Raw genomic sequence first — 24,627 nt, forward strand, 5'->3', positions numbered from 1 at the left:
AACCTCTATCAATGGGTCTAGACACATCAGGGTACATGTTCTGCAGAGCTGCCTGATTAAATAAAGGTTTTTGAGGGGAGAAAGAGCACAAAAAGAAATAGAAAAGGGGAGATTCTGCCGCCTCCACCTGAGTCCTGCAGGCACACCAGGGCTCCTCTGCCTTATCGGGCTGGAACAGGAGTGTGGATTATGGTGCAAGTGACCTTGGCTGGGCTAAAGTTAACACCCTCCCCCCATCTCAGGACCTGGGTCATGGAATCCGATGCCCTTGAGCAGAGGAAATGACACACGCGAGAACAAACCCCAGCTGAATTAATGGATTCCTGCATGCATTACTTTAATTTTAATTTAGATAAAAGCTGAGAGTAGAAGAAAAAAGTCATCATGTGAAGTTCTTAGAATTTCTGTCAACTTTAGACTTAATGAACTGTCGCGTCAAATACAATATCACAATTGCCATCATCAAGGCACACTGTGACCATGGAGTGAAGTTAATCTACTTACTGTTTCATGTTAGACACATTCAGATTGCATCAGGTTTTCGCTCAGCAGATCACACAGGGGGTGTTGTGGTTGATTAGCGTGGGTACGTTTGTGTTCATTTACTTCATTAGGTTCCTTTTGTTCTCCGACAGGCTTCAAACTGAGGAAGAGGAAGATTCTCAATGAGCTAATGGTCGGGATGGGGAACTGCCCCCACCTGGTGGAGGCAATACCGTGTGAAGACCCCAGCTGCTACGACTGGCTGGTGATTAAACTGGAGGAGTGTATCCCTGATAATGAGAAGGAGTGTGGACCAGGAACCCAGATCCCTCAAGTGCAGTGTATCGACAGTGATGGTGAGTAAACAAATGATACATGACACAAAACACCTATTCAGGTCTGGGAGTAGCTTGTACCTAATCAGCCACCATCTTTTTGATGGATCTCCACTACTAATTCATAGCAATGTTGTGTCTTTGCACTCGGCTTCCCAAAGTTTCACACACACATTTTGAATGTTATGAGTGCACGATCTAGGTCCCACAGTGCATTGCATTTTGCCCTCACTATAGCTGTTTAGCTGCCATAGATCTTTTGCAACTCAAAATACTGAAAGTCAGTATGGAAGAACACTAAATGATGCAATTCAGGGGTTGCATTCTTCAGAGGCTACAATGGGTAGATCCCTCTTGGGCTATTTATTACACACTGCTGACTTAGCTATCCTGGCTATGCAGGCGGTGTGGCTACAGTAAGTGCAACAGCTGAAAGTTGGTAAGGGCGGAACAAGCTGGTGCTGCAAGTAATGAAATCCTCTGTACCTCTGACAGTCTCATTCAGCGGTTTACTCTGCCAACAAGCCATCAATCAATCAAATTGTGAAACCCGATTCACAAATCGGAATTTGTCATATATGGCTTAAAAGGTGGGACCTCCTCTGTCCTTAACCCTCAACAAGAGTAAAGGAAAACTACCAAAAAAAATGGGAAAAAACATAGAAGGGAGAGCCACATGTGAGGGATCCCTCTCCCAGGACGGACAGAAGTGAATAGATGCTGCATGTAACTGAACACATGAACAAAATAACAGTATTTACAAAGGCCACGATAACTGGACGGAATCTGTTACGCTGGGAGGTTGTGTTCAGTGTGGTGCGTGAGTTTACTCAGCTCTGAATGCTGCAAAGTTGTTCGGCCTCCCTTTGAACCATCACACTGTGGGCTCTGTAGCCTTGGCTCATTGCCCATCATTGTAATTGCTGCAGTTGTGGGGAGACATCGCTCTGTTGTTTCTGCTTTTCTAAGCAATTTCATTGTGTTCCTCTGTGTGTAGCTGCTTTAATCTGGGTTCCTGGAAGAGAATGCGAGGCACCAGGAAAGCAGTGTTGGCACGTTTGTTAATTTTCTCAGCTATTTTAAGAATCCGTTTTTGTCCCGAGATGAAGGATGTGTTGGTTTCAGTCAACTTTAGTGAATCTCACTGGGAAAGTTTTAGTTTCCTCTTAGTCAAAGAAAACATTTTAATCACCTGTTTTCCTCAGCGACATCATTTAGGTTTTTAGTACTAATTATCGTTTATCGTCAATGACTTCTCTTCTTCATGGACAAACAAACACACACACACTCAAAGTCACTTAAGGACTGCACCTCCCTTTTTTCTTCACCTTCACCATACCAGTGAAACAGCAGAGAGGAACAAAAAACATGGCAGCAGCACGTAACAAACACATTTACATTTTTTGTCCACAATACAGTGTGTTACACTGTTAGCATATTTCCTCATGTATGTTGATCTTTTGCTCTGTGGAACAAAAGCAGTTTCTTTTATTTGTCTTTTCAAGACATGCGATACATAGAGTGTTCCAGAGTTAGACAGTCTTTTACGTTGTCATTTTTTTCAACAAGGGAAACAATGAAATCAAGAGCTTTTTTCTGGATAAAAGTAGTTCATTGTACATTACACCTGACTTAACACATCATATATCAGAAACAAAGGAAAAAAATATATATAAAGTGTTCTAAACTATATACACCATGTACTTTTGTGTGACTTCTTTTTCATGACTGTTAAAAGTTGTTGGGACGGTAAACAAAACACAGTGAGCTCTATCTGCTCTGCATTGTGCATCATGTGCCACTGGGTCCAATTAAAAGTTGAATCTGTAGGACTTTAGTACTGAAGTGGAGCTCAAACTTTCAGAGGTTCTGCTCAGAGCAGTGGAAGAAAAAATAATGCATGTTGCTGAAAAAGACCTTAATACATGTTCTGTGTCTTCTGGGAAGGTGGGAACAGAAAGCAACTGGGGCTGTGGGAAAGATTTTCCTGTTTCATTTCTGTTCATTCTTGACAAATTAAGTGTAGGCCGCCTAAATCAAAGGGAAGCTGAATGTCACTCACACATATTACCCGAGAGAGCCTGTGGAAAAGCAAACATTTGTTATAGAAAACTGCGGGGAGCAGAATGTCTTGAGAGATATATTTTTCTAATCTTTCTTTCAGTGGTATGATGTAAGATTTAGGTGGTTGTGACAAGAGAGTATCGTGGAGCAATATTCACATCAGTAATGAAAGGACGGTAAAAAAGAAGGCTATTTGTAACTTGCTAATTATTTATTTGCAGTGAAGGAACAACCACAAAACAACAAAACAAAACCAGTAGACAATGGCCTGAGAAGTCAATGGTAGAAATGTTATGGGGGAGGGGATATGGCTAGTGTGGGTAGATTCCTGAACCATAACACAGTCGCTGCTAATGAGGGCTCTGGGGAGTAAAAGAGAGATGGGGCTTGTTCATCAGTTTCCATATTATGCTTATCATCAAGGGTCACATTCACAGGCTGCAGTGTGCCATACTACCACAGTGGCACTGATTCTTAATCCTCCCCTTCTTTACTCTCTTTTATATGGATGTTTTGGACCTAAGATGGATCTGAAGAACTAATACATGAATTTTTTTATTTTACATTATCTTTCAATACTTTTGGCATTTCCCCAAGAGGCTCAAATAAACATAGTCACAGTCAAGCTGTTGTTGGCTGATGTTCTTTTAAAGGTGTGTCATTGAACAGAATAATGTGGTATAACAGTGTGGTGAACTTCTACAACCAAAGATTCAGAATGATCAAAACTTTATGAAAGTGAGGAGGGGTGATGGAGAGCTCAGAGTGACGCAGAGCGGTGTAACTTGTTTGTGTTTGCTCCTCAAACTCTCTCAGCAGCTGTGCTACATGTGACACTTTTTAACCAGACGCTGGTACAACCTCCACTGGTGTTCGCTGTGACTCACTCCTCAGCTGCCGGTGCTGCTAGAAGCCACGCAGGGGAGACTGTCTGTGATGTGGAAGGGTTTTGTGACTGAACTGTGACAACAATGATTATGTTTTATTGTTGTGTGGAAAGGATGACTAACGAAATGCATACAACTTTAAGTCTTAAAAGTAAAAGAACAGAGTATTCGTATTAAAACAGTAGGATGTTTTAAGTGAGGGAAAATAATCTGAAGGGTAAATATAACGGTAAATGATTCTCATAATTGTGCTAAGGTATGTTGAGGAAAAAACATAAATGATTTCAATAATCAAGAACATAACTACACTACATTCAAATCTTTACATATATGGCAACTCAGAGAAAGAGAGAGAGAGAGAGAGATTTTTTTCAGTGCTGACATCCTGACATTCTACTCTGAATCTAAAATCCTTCAGTCTGTTGCAAGTCGCAGCCAAAGACTGTAAATAAAGATGGATGACACGTCTCCACTTCCTGCCACTCTACAAGGGAAGACAAAATATGCCTGATAAAGTAGTGCTGCATTGCACTGGTGATGTTACTTCATGCCAGTCTTTTTAGAGGCGATTGTGGATTTTCTTTAATGTTGCACCATCACAAGTGCTTGACCAACTGATTTTATAGCATGAAATAACTAATTAACACCAAACATACATCATAAAATGATGCAAATCAGCTTTGGCATAAGCAAACACAATAACACTTGTTCACTGATGGCTTCCCTCTTCTCTCCTATAATTTTTTTTGTTTATTGTATTTTTATATCATTGTGGACACATCCTATGTCCTATCTTCATGGGTCGCTAAAGTGCCTCCATTGGTAGAATAGAGCCCACCTGAGTACACATTTGTCACTTGGGAAGATACTGAACAGCTGTATGGTTATTTATTGTTGGAAACCAGATCAAGTATCAAGAAAATTCAACTTTTCTGTTCAGTATGTAGGTTATGAAGTGAATACATCCTTACAGAAGTCACATCCTATACAGTATTGCTAATGCTTTCAACATCCCTCACATATTCATTGATCTTTTGCCTATTCCACTCTATCACTCTAGTAGGGAAGTACTTTATCTGCAAGTTTTTCTCAAGGTGACCTCATCTTCATCTGTCTTTCTTCCTCTCCTTCGATCTTCTGAGAGCCACTCAGCCGAAGAGATGTGGGCTTCCTTTCATGGCACCCTGTTGAATCAGACTTATTGGTAAATTAGATTAGCGCAGCCTGCTCCACAAAGTCAGCATGGATTTAGTCTTCCTTTCTTCCCCATTACCTCCGACTGCATGAGAGACAATCTCCTCCATATGTGGCAGAGTTGAATGGAGGAGATGTCAGCTTCCATCGGGTACATTTCCATCAACACAGGTTCAGACCGAGGTTTGACTTGCCTGATGCGTGTAACATTAAAAAGACAATTCATCGCTTTGATCGCTTCAATTGCTTGCTGAGCTCAGGGCCAACTGGTTTCACTTGAGCTTCACAGATGTTTGAGGTTTGCAGAATGATTTTGAACAGCATAAAATAAGATGCTTTCTCTGAATCACTTCCTTCCTGCTTCCCTACAAGGCCTCTCTTGACATGACTTTGATATTTCCCCAAAAATGATGTTCCTGTTCCTGGAATGTGCCTTAGTCTCTCCTGTCGTACTGCAGCTACTGTAATGGTAGCTCATTGGAAACCTTCAGACTAAATTTGCTATTTGTCATTCCATAAAAAAACAGCCTGACCTTTTTTCTAATTTGGTACTCCCATTGGCAGGTAAATATCATGTATCAGTATCTTTCAAAACAATCCATTGGAGTTTTACAAATATAACCTTTCTGAGCCACCAAGGTAGGCAAGTAAAAATAAGAATTAATGAAATCACGGTCAGATTTTTGATGATCATGAGATGTGCAGTGCATTCCTACCCACTGACATACCTGACACCATTTTCCTTTTCATTGGAATGGGAAAAGATATGACAAAGACAGCCACACTTTTTCACACTCAGTGTTTTTAATCACCAAGCACTAGAGTCAACTCATGTGGTGCTCCACTAACAAAAGACACCATGGAAGCCATCACTTAATGCCAGACACTTGAATAGCTTTCTCCAGTATCCATCACATTGGTGTCTTCTATTACCCCTGTCAGGGGTCCATATGTCCCCCATCACCACCGCGGCCCCTCTCCCCCAGCCATGTGGCATCCCTCAGGGTTTCTCCTGACTGGCCTTTTATTGATCTCTTGTTGTCCCTCTGATGAAAACGGGTCTGTGTTTTCCCTGGGGTCCCTGGCGTGTCATTCGACTTATCAGTTGCCATTCTTCCTCTCCTTTACAATGAGATTTTCAGATATGGTCGTTCAGCGACATGGGCTGGAATGGAATGGCATGGAACGGAAAGATGGGGGTGGATGGAGAGTGAAGACAGCCTGCAGATCTTGATCAATATGGAACACATCAGCAGCTTAACAGCTCCAGCCCTCTAAAAGCAAGTCCTTGAGAAGACCTTAAATCTAAACCAGTATGAATACTCACATGGCAGCTATTTAGGACTATTTGCATTGCGGAATTAAATTATTCTACAACTCTCTGTTTATTTAGTTTGTCTCAGCAAATTAAAACAAATGGTCACAGTCATTGATCACTAAAAGAGGTGACTAATTATGATGATGTATATTGAAAAGGAAAGAGAACTGCATTAAGAAGTCTCCCATTTTTTAAGATTTCCCCATTTTCATTACATTTTTAGGCTATGAGGTGTGGCAAGACAAGGATAAAGTGTTGGAGCAGACAGCATTATAATGTTGGGTGTGTTTGGATCCAGAGTAGGACAGCTTGTTTACAGCATATCTGCGATCCAGGAATCATGGGTTCAAGGGACACATCAGTCTGAATCCAGTTTCCTATTCTTAACGCTCTTTTGTTGTTCGTCAAAAATAATTCTTAACTCCTTAGACCTTATCAGAAATTAGTCTTTTTTACAGTTGTCCTTTTTGGTATGGGCTTGCAACACATTATAACATGACTAGGCAACATTAACCGATTTAGTTGTTCAAATATTAGCATGGATTTACATATTTAAACATGCATTTACTCCACTAAAAGCTCACTTATTTGACTCGCTGAACTATCCCAGTGGCATATAATAAAGTATTAATATCCAGTTATGCACTATTATGTATTAAACGTATGAAAATGTTTCCAAGGGGTTGACATTTTATTGCACACCAACACATATTGGACAATATATTCTTTCAGCTTTTCTACCCTCAAACATGCAGATTATGAGTATATATCTATTTCCAGGTACCAGTAAATAGAATACAAGGTGTACATTGTTTCCTGTGAGGAGTAATGCACAGTATTGTCTCACTATCACAACAAACTCTCATCACACAACCTGTCTTTGGTGCAATAAAGAGCTCTCTGATGATTTTTCAGCTCGCTTTGCTTTTGTCTCAACTTCAAAACATGTGGTCAGTGTTATACAGGTGAAGTTGAGATATTATTGAAATGAGGACCAAGGAATTCAGTGATATATTTCCAAATATCAGTGAGCTCATTAGTTGTATGAGAAGGAGGCAAGACTCGAAGGACAGATGTTCCTTCTGAATATGTATCAACATGACACAACCTGAGGGAACACACACACACACACATATGTACTTGGGTTAGACTGTTATGCTTTGTCAACATTTTACATTTGTAAACTTTAATGCTAATAATGCACCTTTGTGAAAGAAAGAAGCACAAAAACGTCCCTCATTAAATATTCAGCCTTTTTGTGGACTTATCGATTGGAACATGACGCACGTTTAGCCTTGATTTGTCTTTTGTTTTATATACATTTTGTTAAACACTTTTTTTGTTGCATCATGCAGGTACGTATGTGGAAAGACAGCTCTGCCGTGATGCCATCCTGCCCATGCCTGTCGTCTGCGAGGTGCCTTGCCCAAAGGACTGTGTCCTGAGCCCCTGGACCCCCTGGTCTCTCTGCTCCCATACCTGCTCTGGAAAAAACACGGAGGGAAAGCAGACCAGAGCTCGCTCCATCCTCGCCTATAACGCTGGAGAAGGTAGGAAGTCTCTGAAGCAGGAGAATAAAACTGCATCCGGGGTATTGTTGTTGGTTGGGTCAGACAGATACATGGTTGCAACTCACATGGAACTTTGAATTACTTAGAAATCAGTCAGTACCACTTAATACAGATAATAATGCTAAACCTGACAAAGTAAATCCATTAATATCAGTGTCTGCCTTCACAAACAAACCATAATTCTACATGAGTGCAAGTATTGCAAGTTTCCCAATTTGTGCTGCATATCTTACTCAGCTCTTCTCCTTACACACCACAAGTAAAATGTCAAAGTTTGTTGTTTTGTGTTCCTCTACAGCAACTGCAAAGGTTGTGGCGTGGGTTACTGTGATGCAGGGTAAGAAGTGAGTGGAGGGATAAAAAGCCCACAGAACTGTCACAAGACTGAAGCACAATGTTTCCATCACAATGTCAAACTGTGTTGTACAAAATCTTCTTGCCTTTTAAAAAATTCACAGGGATTTTGCGTTTAATTCTGTTCAAGGTCCTTCCCTGCTGTCGTTGGTGCGTCCAATCTTCGGTATATATATATCTATATATATATATTTGATGTTCTTAGGTGGCAGCAAGAGATTTTTTGCTGATGTAGTGTGTAGACTTCATGACTTGAAATGTAGCTACTTTTATGTCATCTCTTCCTGCCCAGCAAAATCCCTGTGCTTTTAGAATAGAAGAAAAATAGAATAAATAATAGATTAAATAGAATGAAAAACAGAATAGAGTAAAAAAAGTAGTAACAGTAGTATTGAGTATTCCTTAGCAATATTTGTTTTAAATCCCAAGGTAAGTGGTGAATATCTAAATGGTGCTGGAATTATGCCGAAGCAAATGTTAAAGCCCAGCCCCCCCAAGCTGTCAATCACACTGTGAGTGACCCATTCTCACCAAACCTCGTTAAGAGGAAACATGAGAGGCTGCGCAGATGGTTTAAGCATCTGGCTTGGCAGCAGATCGTAATTTTATGTTTTACGCCCCTGTTATCATTTTAACAGCTCATGACGTGTGACTTCTGGACCACATTGCGTGGCATGCTGTCTTTGACACACTTGCAACAAAGTAGCATCCACGCTGCAGCGAGGGGACATGGATCTCACACGATACTGTGTGCTGTGTGCCACGCCTTGTTTAGCTGCTTTCTTAGCATTCAAAAGGCAGATATCGCTGGAGTGCTAGATGGATGGGCAGGGCCAGAGCAAAGAGCCAGGCGTTTGATATGGAATGTGCTGAATGAAGCTGAGAAAGGTTTGGAAAGGGCATCATTATTATGGAAGGGTCACACAGTTGAGTAGAGAGTAGCAGAGCATAAGGCAACTACTTCTCTGACAGAAATGTTAATATATCTCCAGCTTGTGGTTGATTGCATTAAAGCTGTTATTAAGTCCATCAGCATCAAAGTAGGGAAAAGGTCAAAGTCACAGTCTGAACGTTTATCAATGGAGACCAGGAATGGTCATGTTTTTTATATGCACACCTGTGCTATAATATGGTTTTTACAAAACATTTGAAAAAGATTGTAAAAGTAAAAAAGCCTCCATCACTCATGATGCCTTTTTACCCATTAGTTTAGTTGCTGAGAAACTAGTAATCTATCTTTTCATGAAAAAATTTGGGTCAGCAATACAGTACCTGCTCATGTTGATTATTTCTGCATTCATGTATCATTCACTGTATATCTTCTGTAAATTACTGCACTGCCATCATGAGACATTGACATTCTCATGTCTGTATATTGAGCTGAGAAAGGAGGCAATTACCTTAGTTTCAACTAAAGAACTGGAACTAAGTTAAACCAGCAACACTGGAACTGATGAAAAACTATTTACACTACACTAATGAAGCATCTAATAAAAACAGGATTCTCTGCACACCTCCCAGCGAATGGCAGCTGCCGTTGGTGCAGATGTATCATCATTGGATAATTGGTTCACCAGGGTTTCAAATCTATTGGACAATGAATCCAAGGACGGGAGTTGCCATGGTCTGTTTACCAGTGTCAATTATACCTCCCATAACAGGACAAATGAAGTCATTAATTTCTGCCAGACGCCTGACATAATGTGAGAAACAAAACAGACCAGCACACGCTTGTCTTAAAGTCACAAGTATAAAAGTACAGAAGTGCACAAGTCAGAGGAAACGTGAGAAATGTGTTTCTTATTTTGTACCAAAGAGCTTCAGAGTGTGAATGCAATAATCCTATCTGCAGAGCAGTGAGCTCATGATGTCAGCACCTCTAGGAGAGGGGGAGAACTTTAATGATGTTGTAGAGCTGAGGTAAGCCCAAGCATAATGGCAGGCAATACCATCATTTATATATATATATATATATATATATATATATATATATAATACAGTCTTAAATTCATATCTTTAAAGATCACACACCCAATTGCTAAAATCCTCCATCCGTTTAAGATACTGTCTATAGTTAAAAGTATGTAAAAATATGTCTTAAACTGAAAAAAAACAGTCAATTTTAACCACTTTTATCAGACAACCACAACACTGACACGTGCAAAGTGGATATGATGCCATTAACAGGCAACCCAATGAAACGTACCATTACCTTGATTCAAAAAACACATATCTACATGTTTCAGATTTAAAAACATTTGAAAACCAATATCAATAATGTAACTATACAACTCAAATATGTGTATAACATATGTTAAGTTGTTTCTAGACATCTAAATGCAGAAAGGTTACATATTGTATGAATATTGTAAGTATTTTTATCCAAATGTCAGCAATTTGTTTGACATGAGTGTGATCATGTTTCGCACATAGTCTTCAGGGAACCATTAGCTGCATAGTCACATGGACACACTCACACTAACACAAATATCAATGTAGTGTGTGCAGGTGATGGTATGAGATAAGTCAGGTCAAGAAAAACATTACAAATGGCACAGAGGTTTATTACCTGAAATCACTTTGTTAACCACTCAGTCGTGTGAAATGTGAAATGTGAAGACAATGATGAGGTGAAGTCGACTGCTGATGAACAGTTTCTCGTGACCTGGATAAATTTCACCCATTTGAGCTGCTCATTTTTCAAACACATGTTGGGTTTAATTGGTAGCACTTAAATATTTATCAGTTAACAGTTTAATTAGCCTGAGCAGCAATAATGGTGTGTCCTTCCATGTGTTAATGAGCTCCACACCTGATAGATGACTGCCCACGATGATGAAATCCAATGATATCTCTTATAAATTACCGTCTAGGACATCACCTCTGAGCTCTTACACAGAGGTCAGACGTTTCCTTTATTTGAGCCGATTCTCATGTCCAATTCAATGCTCCATCTCTTGCGGGAAGATGTCATTCTATGACTCTGAGGCGCTAATGGTTGACCTTCTCTTAGGGGGTTGTCTTTTCCCCAAGGTGATGGCGGATGCTGATGACAAGGTTTCGTGATGAAGTGAGTCACATGGTGTGCAAACCCCACCTGGGTCCACGTCCAGGCCCCTGGCTCTGTACAGACACTCTGACCCTGGGTCATCTCAATGTTGTCAATCCTTGCGGCTGGCCCAGCCACCAGAGACAGTCGAGCTTATCCCTCAAGCTGCTTCAGCCATGTTTGTTTTCATACAAGTCATAGGCAAATCCAGGCTGATTGTTAATCTATAGCTTTGCAAAAAGACTCACAAAGCAAGTGATAGCAAACACCTTACTGCAAGCCAATTCTGTGACTCACTAGAACAAAATTGTAATTGTTGAAAATGTTTCACATCACTTTTATTCCTAGATATTCTTTAGATGTTCTCACACACAGCACATTTCACTATCATATCGTCGCAGGACATTTATATCCAGACTCTGAGGGGAATTCATGACTTCCTCTGTCTGTGTGATGTTTCCTGTGCCACTGGCTTACACACAATGCCAAAGCAGAATATACCCACATCAGTGCCTTACAGTTGGCAAGTTGGCAGTTGCTTGTCCTTTTTCCCCTCCAAACACACCTTTGGTGACTGGCCTGTTTCCAAAATGACTCAGGCTTATCCTTTAGTCACTGCAGACAGTGTCTTTTGTGACGAGTTGGCTGGTTTGGTGGTCCCTCAGGTCTTGTTTGCACAACAAGGCTGCACAGTGGAATGATGAACCACCACTCCTTTTTCAGATCAACCTTCCTGCAGCTCCTCTGCGTTCATTCTCTGCAGCAACTTGATCTGAAAATGTTCAGGAGGAAGTTTTGGAAGCACATTGATATCTTTGTATAGACTTCCCGGCTTTATAGGCATCAATTAGGTTAATTCCCTCATACTCCGTCAGCTGATGAGTGGGGCATGGTTGTGTTGAGTGCACGAGATTTCAGAGAGTGAGTCAGAGAACTTTTCAGTTCTGAAAATGTCTTTACCTTATGATTCCTGCTCGCCCTGCCCAAGTTCTAGCTAGCCAACCAAGACATAACGAGTTGATGAAGTTTCAAGTTTTTTAGAATTGTGCCCAAACCTTATGTCTCATCTTCCAACAAGTTTTCCAACTTCCTGTGTCAGTGTTAATTAGATTTTGTCTGAAGCACAGCTGCAATACTGACACTGTTTCACTGTTCCTCAGGTGGGATCCTCTGTCCCAACATCAGTGCACTGCAGGAGGTGAGGAACTGCAATGACCACCCCTGCACTGTGTACCACTGGCAAACATACCCTTGGGGGCAGTGCATAGAGGACTCCTCCATTCCGGCCACCAACACATCTGTGAGCAGGACACACGGCGATGACGCCTCCTGCTCAGTTGGGATGCAAACCCGCAAGATCATCTGTGTCCGGGTCAACGTGGGCCAGGTTCCTCCCAAAAAGTAAGAGTCCCCTTAAGTCTTTATACATGGACCTCAGGTATGAATTGGATCTTTTCTGCTTTGTAAAACAGGACACTACACTGGTTTCAAATGAGAGCCGAGTATTTAACATGTCATAAGTTGTCCACTTAAGCTTGCTCTGCCTTTTATGATTCCTCCCTCAACCCAGTTTCTTAAGGTCTGTAAAATCTATCTGGTATATCAGAGCCATAGTAGAGCAGGGAAAGAGATAACTTATTGTTTCATAGGATCCTTTTTTCTATCATACAGAAATGATTGTTAGTTTAGGGTTAGGTAATTTTTTATCATATTCAGTTGATATTTGGAACATTTGAGGCAAGGATTTTCATCTCCAAGTTTCATAATATAACAGATTTTGAAAATGTATGGTTCTATAAAACAACATTATGAAACTATTCATCTTAAAGTAGCAGCCACAGATTGATTTTGATGCTACACTGACTTGTGAATGGTGCCTCTTTCATTCCAGCTCCATACCATGAATACCTGTTATTGCAACATTTCCATTTAATGGGTGGGTATGATCCCCTGTGTGATGCGGAATGAGGTTCGGCAAGTTCCAAGAATAATGAAATGTAGATCACAACTGAATACATTTCCAACAGTTCAGGTGTTGGGTTAGTTTTATCTGTTGGAAAGACAGTTGACTGGTTTTTTAGAGTCTTGATGTCACAATGCATCAACTTAAAGGTTCAGCGGTTCTATTTTTTGAAATCTAGTGGTGAAGTTGCACGTTGCAGCTGAATACCCCTCACCTCACCCTCCCCTTCCAAACCTTCAGTTGTCTGTAAAAACATGGCGGACTCCATAGAGAGGACCAGCTCCTGATGTAAATATAAAGTATTTAAATATAAAGGGCTCATTATAGGGTAAAGAAAACAGCAATTCATACAATTCAGATGAAACACACTAGTGAAAACATGATTTCTGCCAATACATCCTTTTCACCTAAATCATTTCCTGGTTAGTATGCGGTTGCTGGTGTCTGCAGAGGTGTAAGCTGATGAGCTGCTGACCAACCATTTTAAGCATATGGGTCTGTTTCCCCCTCCCCAAGGCATCTGCTGGGAAGCAGTATTATCTATTTATTTATTCAACAGAACGTCAACATTATTCTGGCAGCACGTGGCCCTATGCAGGCAAATCCCCCCAGCCCCCATGCTGTGTATGGAAATGATTTTTTATTCCTGCGCTTACTCCTACACGTACAGTGTCATGCTGAGCAGTGAGCCTGCTGACCAGGGACACACTTTCACATCAGGCATTAGAGCATTTAATTAGCATGAGAGAAAAACTGTAACACGTGGGATACACTAGGTCTGAGGACCAAATATCGAATGTAAAATATTGTTGTTATTTAATATTGCTAAATTTGGGGCTCTACAAAAAGACAATGTGCCAATATTTCTATATAAAAAGGTTAAACTTTTTATTGCAGTTAGATGAATCACCACTGGTTAAAAGAAGTGATCTTAAAATAAAAAAAAAAGAATTATGTCAACATATCAATTTCAGAAACTGAGGACAAGTCAATGATGAGGTTCTGAGTTGGACAAGGTTTAGACCAGTGTACTACAAATGGGAAACTTTTATACCTGACCTTTTTGGTTTCAGTTGGGATTCTGGTCCATTAGCCTGTTTGGTTCATTCAGCCTGGTTACTTTAGTGTGGCCTCATTAGACCAAGAGGAATCTCATTCTGCACTTCTAACAGCCCTATCGGTGCAACCATGGGACATATGGCTATTTCTTCCAGGAATCAGGGAGGGAACAGCAGTTTCCTTTACCCTTCCAGGTCACTTGTTTTTGAGAACCATTGAATCACCCCGACCTCTACAAGGTTTTGTAACTCTGTAACAATGTTACACTACCTCCATTATTGTCTTGTTTTCTTATTTGTTTGTCTTTTGTTTTCCTTGCCTCACCTTCTTTCTCCCTCCAACATTTCAGTTATCTTTCTTTCAGACTTTTCTCCCTCAGTTTTTCTCTTCACCTCCTTCCCTTCTTTTCGCCAACCCCAGAGGGAAAAATATACATTGTATTTTGGTATTTCAACAAATGACCCATGCTTATGTGGTGTTGAGGACAGTTTTGGCTCTAAGCCAGCAGTACAGAGCTTGAACAAGGAAAAAACATACAGTATAACATCAATGTAGCTCTATCGAGAAGGGATGTATGGACTTTCAGCCACTGCTGCAGCACATAAACACACACATGCACACAGTCACAGTCTCAAAAAAAGCACCAGCAGGGAAGCCAGGCGCACCGGGAGCCTCCTAGCAAACTCCCAGCATGCTTCTTCTGGCTGTGATCCACCAAGTCTCTATCAGATTTTCAAGGGTACTCTGTGTGTGTGTGTGACTGAGCATGTCAATGATGTACTTTCAGGTGTCCAGAGAGTCTGCGCCCAGACACCGTCAGGCCGTGCTTGCTGCCATGCAAGAGAGACTGTATTGTGAGCCCGTACAGCGACTGGAGCCCCTGCCCATCAACATGTCGAGCAGGTAGCTTCTCTCCCCACAGCGACACTTCACATGGTGTCAAACAAGCTAAATGCTACAGCACCAAGAGGATTCATCAAAGCTCGTCTGTGTTTTTTAATGATGAAGCATACCGAATGTGCTCATCATTATTTCAGCACAGGCAGACAGATAATAAAATCACCGCGCTCACTGAGACAGATCACCAAAGAATCAAATTCTGTTTGAGTTGTGTCATGTCTAATAGATTCTAGAGAAATGCAGTGTCTCCAAGATAAAACGACATTCTAAATCAGGGTCCTCCCTGAAATTGTTTATTTTAGATGGTAAGCATCATGGGGCTGAGACAGCCCATTTATATTCTGTTTTTGCTGCAGACCACAAAGTTAGAATTATATAAAAGGGTAGATTCAATTTAGAACCCATTTGTCAAACTATCAAGCCAGAATCAGCAGGAGAGCTCAGAACACTCAGCCTCAATGTGTGTGTGGCTGTCATTCTCTTGAGTTTTGTTTGATGCACACAGTATATTAGCATCTTTACTGAAGCTGCTGAGCAAATCTTGTCTTCACTCTATTACTCTCCATCTTACAGTATCAATGCATCTTTCTCTTTCCCTCTCTTGTGTTGACGCATCTTCTCGTCTTGAGATACACTTGCTTTTTACCTACACATATCCATGGACATGCAATCATGATCAATGCAGTTTGTGTCATGAGTCCCGTCCAATACGACGAGGCTGCTCTACCCTCTGTAAATCATTACAGTCCTGAAAACAAATCACCAGGACTCTGGCAGTATAAGAAGTGAAACCTGATAGGCTTCACATAGACTTCCTGTAAAGTCCATAACCTCTACCACCCATAGAGGTGTATTGGATACCACAGGGTACATGATGGGGGTAAAATTCAATATTCCATTTGATTGAATTAGCCCTCCCCCTTGAAGTGGTCACTTCCTGCAGAGGGTGAGTAGACAGGTGCATTACAGAAAATGTAGACCTACTGCACTTCATCACATATGTTCTACAACACTCTCACGTTTAATGAGACACACTCAGGAGTGCACAAATTAAATCTCTTTATTTTATTAAGGTCTGGTACAAGAACAAAAGGTGTGTCTACATTAGTCCACACTAATGGATTGAACCCTTGCATACTGTTCGGGTGAAATGTGACCTGTTTTGACATGTGACAACAGCGAAAATACCTTAAATGTCATTCATTTAGCCTATAACTTTATGACTTTTCCTACAATGGCCCACTTTTGTACATTGAGGCTGTTCTGTTTCAAATTTGACCAATATCTAAAAAATTGATTTTACTGTAAGAGCCACCAGTGTGGTCAAAATCAAGGAAAACAGAGTTCAAGGGGACATTGACACTGTCACGGGAATTGTCCCACCCCATTTTCCCAGGTTCCCTCAGAGACAGGCACCCACTGGCCTTTGAAGGGTTAAGGGGGAATCTCCAAACAGTGAAAGAGTGAAACAGCACAGGAGTGATCATACAGTCATGCAGAGGTCAGAAGGTGCCTTGACACAGACATGAGATCTGCACCTGTAAGCACAAGCAATCTAAGAAAATAATCTAAAAATAAACTTACAATCCATTTACTTGGAAATAACTGAGATCAAAACAGAGAGCAAAAGAGGGGTTGGGGGGGTCATTAGGTTATAAAGGTATGTGAGCTGTCATTTCAGTGACTGAGGTTATGGCCGCTTTAGACATACTGTGCAAGACGCCTTCGATCTGATCTTTCAAGATGAGGAAGTAGATAATGATTTGGAGGAGGATGTGTCAGAGCAGGAAGACAACATGGAGGAAAACTGATGAAGGAACCAACTGCCGAGCAGACAGCCTGCTTCATATTGACACTGGTAGTCGCATGACGAGTGTGTGTGAATGGTAGTGTAATTGCATTTTTGGGTGTGTTAGTATCGGGACATTACCTGTGATACAGATCTGAAACACTAGTCGGAACGGAGTTTGTTTTTGCTTTAAACTGAAAATGTATTTGTGCCTTATTTTTTCCAAATTTCAGTGATACTACTTACTAAGACTAAGGTATAACATGTGTTTTCCTGTTGCCTCTCCTAGGTGGTAACACTAAGAAGAAGCAGTATAGGAAACGTATTATCATCCAGTTACCAGCCAACGGGGGGCAAGACTGTCCAGAGGTGCTGAGCCAGGAGAGAGAGTGCGACGCTCCATCTGTTTGTCATGGTTACCGGTAATGGGTCCTTTTTTTAACACACATATTCATTTTATGTTATTGTAAATGACTGGTGGTTACAATATCTCTCATGTAACGAGCTACAGATGTGTCCATAATCAGGTGCCAAAATGACTTCAACTGTGATAAAAAACAATGTTAATATGGTTTGCATAATTTCCAGCTAGGTCTGCAGCCATCAGGGAATAACACATAAAGGGTCTCCAGTTATATACAGGATTTTTCCTCCAATCTTTCTACTACCAGCTTGGTCAGTATTGTGTGGATTGCCCTGATATCAGTAAATCCATGGTTCTCTCTGGAAGAACCTTGTTGTATTTGGTGATTCCTGGGCCTCTTCTCTAGTTTCCAGGTCAAAATGGAGAGAAGTCTGTATGCTACATTAGTCAGGAAACAGCACTGCTACACTCATATATCAAAAGAGTTGGATTCTCACTGTGTGAAATGGAAGTTATTATTGTATTATCTGTCTCAGAAGGTATTAGAAATTGAGACATCCAAGTGAGTGGGGGGGGGGTCTCTATACAGCCATCTTCCAAACAAGTCTAAAAAAATAAGAGTATTATCAGTGCATTGTTTGTGCCATCCAGCGCTTCCCTGTATAGAGTGTTGTGAGCATTTTTTGCATGCATGGCTTTAAACTTTAAGTTGTGTTGTTTTTCTAGTTGAGAGATTCAAACTAGGAACCTTTCATTACTTTGATTCCTCTTCAGATGGAAAACTCATAAGTGGCGGCGATGCCAGCTAGTTCCATGGTCAGTTCGTCAGGACAGTCCTGGAGCTCAGGAGACATGTGGGCCAGGGCTGCAGATTCGAGGTGAATGGCGCAAACACACACACACACACACACACACACACACACACACAAACAACTTGGGTTTAGCTGTCAATTAATGGGACTGGGAAGAGGGACGTTAATGTTACAGTTCCAACAGTATCAGCAGAGCTCTCAAGCACAAATTGCTGTGGAGTTAATTTCCCTGATTAAAATTCTGCCCTGAAATCAGCAGTTGTAGTTTCTTGTTGAGTTGAAAATCCTAAAGGGTTAAGCCAAAGGATCCTTTTTTGGTAAGAAAATCAATTACTACAATCTTAGAGAAGGCAAAAAACATCAGAGTGACCTTCAAGCTAGCAGAAATCTTTGTGAAATTGTCATTATTGTATTTCATTACAAATTTTAGTTTTTTTTTTATTTTGCCTTCTTGAATGTGGCCTGAGTGACGATTCAGTCAAACAGTTGACATCAGTGGCCACACTCAGACTCCTGTTATACTCTTAGAGACAGAGGCCATTATCTGTTTCCAATAATGAGCATCCGGCTCCTCCATCTTAGAATGCTTGTGTACCATTACCTGTAATTGTATACTCTGAACTGGGGTGAGACAATTCAATATAAACCTCTTACTGTTCACCCACTCATTCGATTAAGAGTGTGGAAGACCATAGTCACTTTGTGGCCTTTGATTTCCCATTGATGGGTGGGTATCTGTGGGTGTGCTCTTTATGTTGTGGATGTAAGATAGACAGACTAGGGGATGCTCTGGAATGATCCCAGTCAATATTGGTCACCAATGTTTCTTACTTTCCTATTGGGGGAGCTTGACCAAGGCCAATTTCAAGACATCTGAGGTGACAGCACATTCTTACAGAGCAGGGATAGTGTTAAAACAAGATCTGTGTGCATGCTGAGTACTAAGAAGGATGAGTCCAGCACCTCTGAAAATTGTGTTGTATATTTTTGTGGCGCACTACCACTGAAGACTAGCCTAGTATTGACTACTGAGTACTCATTACTCAATAATACTCTATAACCAATCTATACCGTGGCTGGTATGATGTCTAGTTAGATAATACTCAAGCATTGTATGTCTTAGTGCTAGTATGGATAATACAGTATCCCACCCAGCAATCTTTTTATCATCATTGTCTCAGTAGTTGAGCAGGAACGCACCAAATGCTGAAAGAGTACAACTAAGTCTTCTTCCTCATGAACTCCATCACTCCATTTCCCTGTAGCTGTTTCATGTCGGAAGCAGGATGGAGGGCAAGCAGACGTTGAAGCTTGTCTTAAGTTTGCCAGCTCCATGCCTCCTCTCATCCAGCACTGCCAGCTGCCCTGCCAGGAAAACTGTCAACTCAGCATCTGGTCGAAGTTCTCCTCCTGCACTGCCGACTGCGTGGGTGTCAGGACACGCAAGAGGTTGCTAGTGGGTAAGTGACAGACTGTAACTTCAAGTCCACTTCCAGATTACATTATCCAAATTATATTAACCTTTAGAGGGGGATCAGTAGATGTGAAAACCTGATTTTTAATTTTATTTTTTTCCTTTGAGTAAGGCTCACTGTTAATCTATATAATTAAATTAATAAACTGCACAAAGAGAAACAAAGAAGTCTCATGATATAGACAGTGTATAGCACAAGATTAATTTCTTCAATGAATAATCATAATGTTCCAAAAACTATGCTTTTTTTTTTAAAGGGAAGAGCAAAAAGCGGGACCAGTGTAAAAACCACCAAATGTATCCCCTGAGTGAGACACAGTATTGCCCATGTAACAAATACAATGCCCAGCCTGTGGGTAACTGGTCAGACTGTATCCTTCCTGAGAATGGCCGTATGGAGGGTCAACTCGGGATGAAGGTCCAAGGTGACATCAAGGAGTGTGGCCAAGGATATCGCTACCAGGCTATGGTGTGTTATGACCAGGACAACCGCATAGTGGAGACCTCACGCTGCAACAGCCATGGTGAGTTTCACATGCTGTTATATAAATGTTTGTGATTGGTCTGAAGAGTTTATGGATGAATGAAAATCAACAACAGGTGCAATCTCTTAGATTGTTCACATTTGACCCACTTCAGAGTCAGCTACCAGTGTATCAAACCACAAGTGTAAATCCGGGCAACTTGGAGCTATATCTGTGACCAGCAGCCCAAATCTGTCAGGCCGTTGTACTGTGAGCTGTATTAACATTCCAAAGTATGTCCCAGAAAAGGGAATTAAGAATCACAGTGCTGTCATATTTTGCATCTTAACCTGGGAAAAACACAGAGCACATCAAAGCACTTTGGGGTATGTGGTTGTCTTTGTTCATTCAGAAACCTGTCTCATTGGGAGTCAAAATTTTCATCCCAGTATGGGGCGGCTTGATGTTAATTATCTGTAACTGTAACAAGACACTCAGAGTCGATGCTGCTGCTTGGCGTCTCTGTGATTTGGTAGTCGTTTATTGACTTTCTAATACTCCAGAGTATTGCGTGAGTAACATTGAAATTTCCCGCACCTTCCTACTGATAATCTGTCCTCAGGCTACAGCTGCAGATGAGTGATCTTAGGTTTGTTCATAGGTGTGAGGGAAAGGACTGCACTGGAGTCAGCAGCCGTGACTAATGAAAAATGCTTTCAACCCTAAGGAAGGTTTCTCTTAAGGCAGCAAAGCTGGTGATCACGAGTTTATATTAGTAAAGTAATTCATACCAATGAGTCCCCAAAATCATCTCATAGCAGGTTACATCAGCAGACAAGATGTTGTCAAAAATGCTATTTTAGTTTTAATTAACACTTATTATTCTGCTGTTCTTCTTTGATTTTGAGCAAATTCTTTCCTCAACTACTTTTCAAACTCTTCCAAAAACTGTTCAGAGCTACTGTATATACCCTGCAGGGGCCCATTCTACATTCTTGTTCACTTCCATTTTCTAAAACTTCTTGTGGTCCAAGCAGACCAAGGAAACAAGCCAAGGCATATTTTGCCACAGTTATGCGCCCCCCCCCCTCCAATATTGCTTTTGAATCCCAAGTTGAATCAGTGTGTGCCCTGGGGTCTCCAGGTGTGACAGGAAAAATATGTTGGTGTAGGTGCATGGATGCATCTTTGTTTTATCTTTATCAGAAGTTTTCCAATATCCATGTCTGACATCAAGATGTGAAACTGACATGTCATACCAAGATATGTGGTGACGTGGCTCAGAAGGTAGAGTAAATGTAATTAGAACATTCCTCGGTTCCTCCTGAGTGTGCGGAACTGTCCTTGAAAAGACTAGAAAATCACAATATAAATTAAGCCCATTTACCATTGATATTATTGTTATTATATGAAATATATGTGAGTTTGTTGTAGTGATGTGAAAATATCTTGTTATATTGTGAAAAACAGGTTCAGCCTCTTGTGTGGATAGTCATTGATCTTAATGTATGCTCTTTTGATATATAATTGGTTACAGGATATATTGAGGAGGCTTGCATAATCCCATGTCCATCTGACTGCAAACTAAGTGAGTGGTCCAACTGGTCACGCTGCAGCAAGTCCTGCGGCAGTGGTGTCAAAGTTCGCTCCAAGTGGCTCAGAGAAAAGCCCTATAATGGTGGGAGACCATGTCCTAAACTAGACCATGTCAGCCAGGTAAGAGAGTCTCAGATAAAATGTGTGATTTAAGTTTTTTTATGTATTCTAAAGCTTGTTTTTTGTGGGAATGGACATGTTGCATTGATTATAATTAACCTGTTACTTAATGAACTTATAATGTTTATTTTTGTTGAATTCATATGTATGCGAAGCAACGTATAAATTACTTGATAGGTTGTATAGCTGGGTTGGCATTTCTGGTACAGCTTTAAAATGATTTCATTCTTATTTGTTAAAGTGTGCTCCTCGCCTCCCCTGCAATGTGGAGTCCCTCAGGGTTTGGTCCTTGGGCCAATTCTCTGTACATGCTTCAAGTGATGTCACTATTCGGAAAAGTTCACAGATCCATTTCTCTGCTGAATCTACTGACCTCTATCCTCATTCACTTAGCTTCCACCAAAGATTGGATGTCTCATTATTTCCTCCATCTAAACTGATGTATCTTTTGCACTACTAGAACTAGCTGTTGGTCTTACACTACCCCATTCTTGCTTCCCTCCAGTGGCTTGAATTTGTAATACACTATAAGATCCTTTTAAGTACATATCATGCTCTGCAGTTACATTTCTAATCTCCTTGTTCCTTATTCCACTTCTCAGCCGCACCACTCGTCAAATGTCTGCCTCTTATCCATTCCATGCAACAACTGCTGTTTTAGCATAAAGCTTCTGGAATCATATTCCAGATTTGTGGAATCATTCATGTTTAAAATGGAGATAAATTAATAGATTCCTAAAAGCTAATTCTTATAGACAACAGGCTTTTTTATAGACCTCCATACATGTCTTATGGGTTTGTTCATTAGTGTGGTGTGTCTCTCACTGTGCAATGTTTTCTATTTATTATTTATTTATTATATTTATGATGTATTCTTATGTTTTTTTCATGTAAAATGTTCCTGTGTTTTTTATGCAATGTATGCTCTATAAATGAAACTGTTTGAATTTATAATAACTGTAATGACCTATGTTCTGTTGTCCCCTTTTCTGCCTTGATGTATGGATTCAATCTACAGGCTCAGGTAATTTTTAATTATACATATTTTGGATTTTTTTCAGAGACTTGCCTCTGTTGTTTTTCATGACTTTTGTTTTAGTTGTTATGGGAAAAGTTCAATGCTTGAGCTTGAGGACACATTCGAAATTCACTTTACACATTTCATGTTGCTAAACTACAGATCCAGCAGGTAAACTGTGGTGTTTGTGTGTGTCAGGTGTATGAGGTTGTGCCTTGCCTCAGCGACTGTGGGCAGTATGTCTGGGTGGCAGAGCCCTGGAGTGTGTGGAAGGTGAGCAACGTGGATGTCAAGGACAACTGTGGTGAAGGTGTTCAGACCAGGAAAGTCAGGTAAGACATTTACACAGCCAGCCACTGTTTTTTTCTCTGTATGTGTATTCAAATCAAAGCTACGTGCCTATGTGTCCTTATGTTTGAACTCTAGACTCTTTAGATGACCAGAGATATGAGCCACCATGGTCATGTCAGATCGGATGGTCTGAACTCGGTACCCTTCTGGCAATGCTGTCCGCATAGCATTTTAAACATGAGTTTTAATGTATTTTCTCCTGGTGTTTCGTCAACATTGTTAAATATTTAACAAAAGGAGTGTGTTGCCTCATCACTAGGATTTATTGTAGGTAGATGATGCGGTGCCTGTCACAGATCTCTGGGTGTTGTACATATAGATTTGACTCTACGTTGAACCCCATCTGTTTCCAGGTGTATGCTGAACACTATAGACGGACCCTCTGAGCAAGTGGAGGACTACCTGTGTGACCCAGAGGAGATGCCACTGGGGGCCCGCAACAGCCGGCTTCCCTGTCCTGAAGATTGCGTTTTATCAGACTGGGGAACCTGGAGCTCATGTGAACTGGTAAGAATGGTGTATTATTTCCCTCTGCCACTGTCCTATTATTCTATAATGATCTGTGTGTGCAGAAGGATCAATAGTTTCCATGTCACTGTGATTGTATTTCTTCCTTATTCTCATTTTTTAAATTTTGACGTATATTGGACAGTTGACAGGAAAGGAGGGATTGACAGAATTGCACCAGATTCATCGCAGTTGCAGAATATGAACAGTCTTATTTACTTGGTCACCTGTTATTTATATTCAGGGATTGAGAGTAGAGTGCAATCCAGTTCTCCTCACTTCCTAAAACCTTTTATTTCTCGGAATCAATGCAAGTCATACATGCAGGTTACGGGGTAGCTAAGAAGTACTGAGTGTTGGTATTGGCCATCAGTTAAATGAATCCTGAGAAAGCTGCAGCTGAGCTCTGTCTCAGTATATTTTCAAATCTAAGCAAAATATTGTAATTCAAAAACCATGATAGCTTCAAGAGTAGTTACTCCAGTGTAAAGCAAGGCTTCAGGGACACTAAATTCAGACATTCCACTTAGGTAAGGCCTTGTAAAACTAAATGAACAGTGCATTTCAACTTGACCAGCAATGCTATGACAAGGACAAATGAATCAGTGCTTGCATCAGGTGCATCTCTACCTCAACTGCGCATGATTTCTCTCACTGAGCTGCTGCTCCACACCACACCACAGCAGAAGCCACACGGCTCCTGTCACTCCTGAAATTCTAAACTGAGTTTGCATTGGATGATAGCCATCGATACTAACAATTGTCAATTATTGATGAGGTTCTTACCAGAAAGCAGTCAAGTGATTTTTTTAACCCTTGTTCAGAACAAGAGAGTAAGAGAGTTCATTAAATCCTAATTTGGGCTCTGCTTTGACTATATGGCTCACATGTAGTCTCCACTTTCTTTTATGGTGGCATAAAGAATATCTATATAAAGCCCAGGTAATGACAAAAT

The 24,627-nt window shown here is 40.8% G+C and overlaps 1 protein-coding gene across 1 annotated transcript in view; it reads left to right on the forward strand.

Annotated features, from left to right (window-relative positions):
* thsd7aa (thrombospondin, type I, domain containing 7Aa) overlaps positions 1-24,627 on the forward strand; it is a 133,317-nt gene that overhangs the window by 80,341 nt on the left and 28,349 nt on the right. Inside the window, exons 6-17 of the mRNA XM_069516457.1 lie at positions 636-839; positions 7,637-7,831; positions 12,416-12,656; positions 15,065-15,180; positions 17,256-17,388; positions 18,105-18,208; positions 19,408-19,602; positions 19,874-20,140; positions 21,618-21,796; positions 22,815-22,820; positions 23,013-23,146; positions 23,519-23,672. Coding sequence (XP_069372558.1) covers positions 636-839; positions 7,637-7,831; positions 12,416-12,656; positions 15,065-15,180; positions 17,256-17,388; positions 18,105-18,208; positions 19,408-19,602; positions 19,874-20,140; positions 21,618-21,796; positions 22,815-22,820; positions 23,013-23,146; positions 23,519-23,672 — 1,928 coding nt within the window. The remainder of the gene's footprint in view (positions 1-635; positions 840-7,636; positions 7,832-12,415; positions 12,657-15,064; positions 15,181-17,255; positions 17,389-18,104; positions 18,209-19,407; positions 19,603-19,873; positions 20,141-21,617; positions 21,797-22,814; positions 22,821-23,012; positions 23,147-23,518; positions 23,673-24,627) is intronic.

This window comes from Paralichthys olivaceus, chromosome 20, assembly GCF_024713975.1.
Source record: "Paralichthys olivaceus isolate ysfri-2021 chromosome 20, ASM2471397v2, whole genome shotgun sequence".
Lineage (NCBI taxonomy): Eukaryota > Metazoa > Chordata > Actinopteri > Pleuronectiformes > Paralichthyidae > Paralichthys > Paralichthys olivaceus.